General features: G+C 35.3%; 1 protein-coding gene across 1 annotated transcript in view; it reads left to right on the plus strand.

Annotated features, from left to right (window-relative positions):
• The window catches only part of ZNF484 (zinc finger protein 484), an 84,596-nt gene extending 81,825 nt beyond the window's left edge, over positions 1-2,771 (plus strand). The window contains exon 3 of the mRNA XM_007953016.2: positions 493-2,771. Coding sequence (XP_007951207.2) covers positions 493-2,771 — 2,279 coding nt within the window. The remainder of the gene's footprint in view (positions 1-492) is intronic.
• The last annotated feature ends 4,024 nt before the right edge of the window (positions 2,772-6,795 follow it).

Consider the following 6,795-nt stretch of genomic DNA (forward strand, 5'->3'; position numbering starts at 1 on the left):
AAATAAAGAAAAATAAAAATAAAAATAAAAAAACCCTTAAAAAATAAAAAAATAAAGTTAAAAGCTAGTAAGGATCTAGACTCAGGAATACTTCTTTTAAGCCATAGTTTGTCAATTTTTTCTGCTACATAAGTGGAATTTATTTGCTTGTGTTTGAATCTCTTCTTTCTCACCTATTAAACATATGATGTGAGAAAATTACTTTTCTGTGGCTCAGTTTCCTCACCTATTAAATTGGGAAAACAGTAACACCAATAAAAGAGTGTTGTGATAATGTATTAGAGTTAATACAGAACTTAGAACAATTCCTGGCACATGTAAATGCTACTGTTTACTATATAGTAAATACAATACAAGTGTTTATTTTATTACATATTATTTATTTATGTTTTTTATATTTATTTAGCCTCTTCCATTTGTCTGTGTTCACCCTAAATTACTATGTCTCATTCTAGTATTAGCTGTTGTGTCAATTTTGTCTTTCTTTTCTAGATGGGGATATTGGATTGGAAACTTCACATCAGGGAATTTCTGAAGGTTTGTTCCAGTCTAAGGAAGTTAATCAATTCACAAGAGATGACTCATTGAAATCTATTTTACAAGAATTGTGGAAAGATGATGAGTGGGCAGGGAGATATGAGGAAAACCAAAACAAACTTTTAAATCATGTTGCCTTCATCAACAAGAAAATCTTAACTAATGAGAGAGGCTTTGAATATACGGACATAGAAAACATAGCTTATGTAAACACAGACCTTATTCCTTCAAGAAAAGGACTCCATAACTGTGACTCATTAGGAAAGAGTTTGAAGCCTATTGTAAACTTACATAATCATAATAGAAACAGTACAATAGAAAAAATTGATAAGATTGTTGAGTGTGGTAATTTTATTCATGTGACTTCTCAAACAGAAACCAATGCTTGTGAATGTAATCAATGCGAGAAACTTGTGAGTCATAACCAAGCTGTCATTCAGCATCAGAAAATTCATACTGAAGAAAGCATTTTATTTTCTGACTATATAAAGACTTTCGCTCAGAAGTCACATGTTTATGTACATCAAAATATTTGTATTGAAGAAAAACACCATGAATGCAGTAATTGTGAGAAAATCTTCACTCAGAAGCCCCAACTTGGGTTAACTGAGAAACTTTATGCAGGAAAGAAACCTTATATATGTAGTGAATATGGGAAGGAATTTTCCCTTGATTCAAACTGTCAGAAAACTTATGCTGAGGAGAATCACTATAAATGCAATAGATTTGGGAAAGCCTTTATCCAGGAGTCAGATCTGTTCAGATTTCAGAGTTTTGATACTGAAGAAAAACCTTATAAATACAGTCAATGTAGGAAAAACTCTCAGAATTCAGACCTCAATATACACAAAAAATGTTTTACAGGAGAGAAATATTTTGAATGTACTGAATGTGGAAAAGCCTTCACAAGGAAATCAACACTAAGTTCGCATCAGAAAATTCATACAGGAGAAAAACCCTCTGTCTGTACTGAATGTGGAAAGGCCTTTATCTGGAAATCACATTTTATTACACATGAGAGAATTCATACTGGAGAGAAACCTTATGATTGCAGTGAGTGTGGAAAATCCTATAGTAAGAAATCACAATTCCTTGTGCATCAGCGAACTCACACAGGAGAGAATCCCTTTATATGTTCAGAATGTGGGAAGGTCTTAACCCACAAAACAAACCTCATTATACACCAGAAAATTCATACTGGGGAGAGGCCCTACAAATGTACTGAATGTGGGAAAGCTTTTACTGACAGGTCAAATCTCATTAAACACCAAAAAATTCATACTGGAGAGAAACCTTATAAATGCAGCGACTGTGGAAAGTCATTCACCTGGAAGTCACGGCTCAAGATACATCAGAAATGTCATACTGGAGAGAGACAGTATGAGTGTAGTGAATGTGGGAAAGCATTCATCCAGAAATCAGCACTAAATATGCATCAGAGAATTCATAGAGGAGAGAAACCCTATGTTTGTACTGAATGTGGGAAGGCCTTCTTCCACAAGTCACATTTTATTACACATGAAAGAATTCATACTGGAGAGAAACCATATAAATGTAGTAATTGTGGGAAATCTTTCACTAAGAAATCACAACTCCATGTACATCAACAAATTCACACTGGAGAGAAACCCTATATATGTGCTCAATGTGGAAAGGCTTTCACTGACAGGTCAAATCTCTTTACACACCAGAAAATTCACACTGGAGAGAAACCCTATAAATGCAGTGACTGTGGAAGAGCCTTCACTCGGAAGTCAGGCCTCCATATACATCAACAGTCTCATACTGGAGAAAGACATTATGAGTGCAGTGAATGTAGGAAAGCCTTTGCAAGAAAATCAACACTAATTATGCATCAGAGAGTTCATACAGGAGAAAAACCCTATATTTGTGCTGAATGTGGAAAGTCCTTCATCCAGAAGTCACACTTAAATAGACATAGGAGAATTCATACTGGAGAGAAACCCTATGACTGCAGTGACTGTGGGAAGTCCTTCATTAAGAAATCACACCTCCATGAACATCGTCAAATTCACACAGGAGAGAAACCGTATATATGTGCTGAATGTGAAGAGGCCTTCACCATCAAATCAAATCTGATTAAACACCAGAAAATTCATACTAAACAGAAAGCTTATAAATGTATTGATTTTGGGAAAGCCTTAAACTGGAAGCCACAACTGAGTAAGCTTCAGAAATCTGATTCTGGGGAAGTAAACTGTCCAATACCGTAATCATGGTGTGGAGATATAAAGATATGAGAGGCTACAGTTTGATTGAGAAGCAAAAGGTAATCAAGGCCAACTCTCCTCTTGCTAGAAGTATGACTATGTGGATCCCATAGCTGATGTACAGTTACACATATAGGGAAGGAGACAGTTTGGAGAAAATGTGTAAGCAATGCATAATGGCCATACTTGGTTATTTTAAATACTGGGATTGTCGAGCCCTTGTGAATCATAGAAGTACATATGCAGATAGATTACTTGCAATATTTTTTTGTTTCACTTTTTGAATATGTAACTTTATAAACTCAGGGCTTTTGAGTTTTCATGTTCTGGGTAGCAAAACTATTCATTGTTAACCAAAAAAAAAAAAAAAATCATAGTGAGTGGTGAGAAATTTTTTTCATTGTCTAAACACTCTGAGAACACTGACATCAAGGCAAGCTATAGGCAATTCAGGTCTATAATGAAAGAAACCAGAAATTTTTGTAAAAATTGAAAATTGACACTAAAGACAGAACAGATTCCACTAAAAACAACTGTTATTTACTTATTTTCCTTTGAAAAGTCACTATTATTTATTACTTGTAGTATGTATTAGAAACTTGGAAAACAAAATTTGGAACTTAAAATTTGACTTTGAGATTGGTGAAATAGAACCACAAGCTTTCTTGAATATTATCTTCTTTAGACAACCAACATGTTCCCTCATTTAATAATTCCCACCTGTGACAGTAGGTACCTCACACCCAGCAAGTATACCAATGCTTCCAACCTACAGCCAAAACATTATTAATTATATACGTAGTAGCCCCATAGACTACTCATCACCTTAAACCTGGTCCTAAGATCATAGAACTGAGCCATAGGAACTATGTAGATGACAGTACTTTGGATCCTCAATCTGGTCCACAGAAAACTACTTTCTTACATATTTCTGTTTGAAAAGGGACTAATTAAAGTGGATTTCGAAACCTGTAATTATTTTCCTCTCAATGAAACACAGTTGTCTTGTGTTTCATAATTGTTTGCTTTCTTAGAAGATAAAATATAGTTGGATTTTTGTGTTGTTACCCATTTCCCTTCCTGATCTCTACAAGTTAATCTTTTAAAATTGTTTTTCTAATCCTTTATATTATTGACTTTTCTAACTACCAACTTTTATTCTATCAGATACTAAAAGAGGCATGTTATAATCTTCCAGAAAATTGTTCATCTTTCTCCCTCTATGTCTATCAGTTTTTGCTTTTATATTTTGAGTCTTTATTGTTACATATATTCAAATTGGGAATCATTATACTCTTATTAATTGAAATTTTAGCATTATGAAATGTCTCTTTTAATCTGTTGTTGTTAGATGCCATCAAGTCAGCTCTGACTCATAGTGACTCTATGTACAACAGAACAAAACATTGCTAGTTATCTTTAGTGCTGCTTTTTGACATAAAATGTAGTATATTGGATGTTGATACAGCCACATCACCTTTCTAAAATTTAAATTGTGATTTTTTTAAAGCAGTGTATGATTGAGGTATGGTTTTTATCCAGCCTAACATTTTTTGTCTTTTAATTGCAGAATTTAGTACATTTATATTTAATGCAGTTAATGTTTTGCTTGATGGCCATTGATACATTCCATGAAATAGGATGTTATGTGATTTGGATGTTGTGCAAACACCATATTAAAAACTTAGGGAAGCCCACTTCCAGTTGTACTTGTCACTGCTGCTGCTACTGCTTTTTGTTGTTGTTGTTATGTGACATCGAGTCATAACCCGACTCTTAGCGACCCCTCCTTGGGTTTCCAAGGCAATATCACTACGGAAGTAGATTGCCCCATCTGCCTTCCGAGGAGTGGCTGGTGGGTTTGAACCGCCAGCCTTCTGGTTAGCAGTCAAGTGCCTTAGCCACCATGCTACTGCTAGTGCTACTGAAAATGCTAGTGGAGATTGCAGGAGTGGGTGGCGGCAGCAGCAGTGGTTAAAAAGGTGGGAGCAGAGAAAGAGGAAGACAGTGAGGAGGGAGTGGAGCATACGCAGCCTCATCTATTATTCAGCCTGCCTGAGCAGCAGGAACAGCCCAGGCCCTTCACCAACCGCCACCGCCCACCAGACAAATCCTGAGAGTCTGTGCCCAGAGCATTTCCTCTGCCTCACCTGCCTGCATGGTCCAATGCTGCAAGAGTCTGTGTTTGGGGTCTTTAAAACTATTACAGGAAAATAATAAAAGGAGAACTACTTTCTCTTAAAAAAAAAAAGAAAAACTATAGAACCACAGGTGTATATATGGTTAGATGTTGCCCAAATGAACAGTAAGTAACACATACCTGTACTGATAAATTTGGTTTTAAATCTGACTTGCTATTTGCTTTTTATTTGTTGAGCATGTTTTTTTTTTCATTTTTCTCTTTGTAATGTTTTATTGTGCCATTTATCAGAACATTGCTCATAATACATCATTTTACTATTTTTTTTAGTATATCCTAGAGATTACAATTGGTATACTTTTTTATCATCTATTTCACTTATTAAAAGGTAATATAAACTAGTACTCACATAACTTCCTGGACAAGGCAAGAACTTACAAAATTAACTCCCTTTATTCCCTTCCTGACTTGTATGATATTGATGTTATTGACTTAAATTCTTTATATAATTGAAACAGCTGATCATTGTGATTTCAGAGTTAGTATTTATCTATATTAACCTACGTATTTACTCTTTTCATTGCTTTTTATTCCTTCTGTCCTTTAATTTTCACTCTATAATAATTTTTCTTCAGACTGAAGAATACCCTTTTGTATTTATTTTAGTATGACTTTGCAGGTGACAATTTCTGTTGCAAAATGCCTTTATATCTGAAGGACATTTTCACTGAATATAGAATTCTAAGTTGCTGTTACTTTCTATTAGCATTTGAAGGTATTTATTACAGTCGGCTTCCTATTGTTTTGTTGAAAAGAGAGCTGTCAATCTAATTGTTGTACCTTTGAAGACAGCGTGCTTATTTTTCTGTGACTCCTTTAAAATTTATCTGTCTTTTCTTTCAACAGTTGTACAGTAATATGCCTAGATGTTATTGTCTATATATTTATGTGTTTGAGACTTGCAGTACTTTTTAAAAGTGTAACTTGCTGTAGTTTGTGTAGGAGAAATTCCTACCTATTCTCTATCGAAATAATGCATCTGATTTATTTTATTTTTCTCATAAAAAAAAAACTCCATTATCAAGATCCTTTGTTGACACATTTTTATTGACTGTGTTTTCTTGGATTTTAGTCATGCATGTCTAGTGTCATTGTATACTTGATTTTTTTTTTTTTCTTAAATCAACTGTAAGACACTATACTTAATGTTCAATCATTTCAGGAGGTAGCATTTGAGCAGGAACCAATGATATTGAAGGAAGAAGTCCAACCTGTACTGTAGACATTGGCAAAAAAAAAAAAAAAAAACTCCAGGAATTGATAGAATACCAATTGAAATGTTGCAACAAGTGCATGCAATGCTGGAGGTGCTCACTCATCATCATTCAAAAGGAAGATGATCCCAGAAGAACGAGATGATGCCCGGCTATCACTGTCAAACACTCAGAGGGGGATCTATGTCGGAGATCCTGGATAGAGAGGAAGAACTATGTGAAACAAAACTCAAAATCATTTAAAAAAAAAAAAAAAGAGAGAGAGAGAGAGAGAGACCAGGCTTGCTAGTCTGATAGACCCTGATGGAACCACTGAGACTGTGGCCCCTAGGTACTCTTCAGGTCTGGAATTGAACCCGCTTCTGTGGCTTTCACACAAAAGACAGGCATATGAGCTGAACATTTTCATTAGGTAGATACACTCCTGGGAGAGATTAGTCATGGGAGAATAGATGAGCTGTGTATGCACAGGGAGACAGCTCAGTGACAGGAGTGCATGGGAGGGAAGGACACAGAAGAGGTAACTATGGGGAGGAAGTGGGAGGGGAGCTGTTGCATTGTGGTAAACTGTGGTCAATGACATGAGACAAAGTATATGTGAACTGCTGTATGG

The sequence above is a fragment of the Orycteropus afer genome, unplaced genomic scaffold (assembly GCF_000298275.1).
Source record: "Orycteropus afer afer isolate SDZICR_OR568_19922 unplaced genomic scaffold, OryAfe1.0 scaffold00368, whole genome shotgun sequence".
Classification (NCBI taxonomy): Eukaryota; Metazoa; Chordata; class Mammalia; order Tubulidentata; family Orycteropodidae; genus Orycteropus; species Orycteropus afer.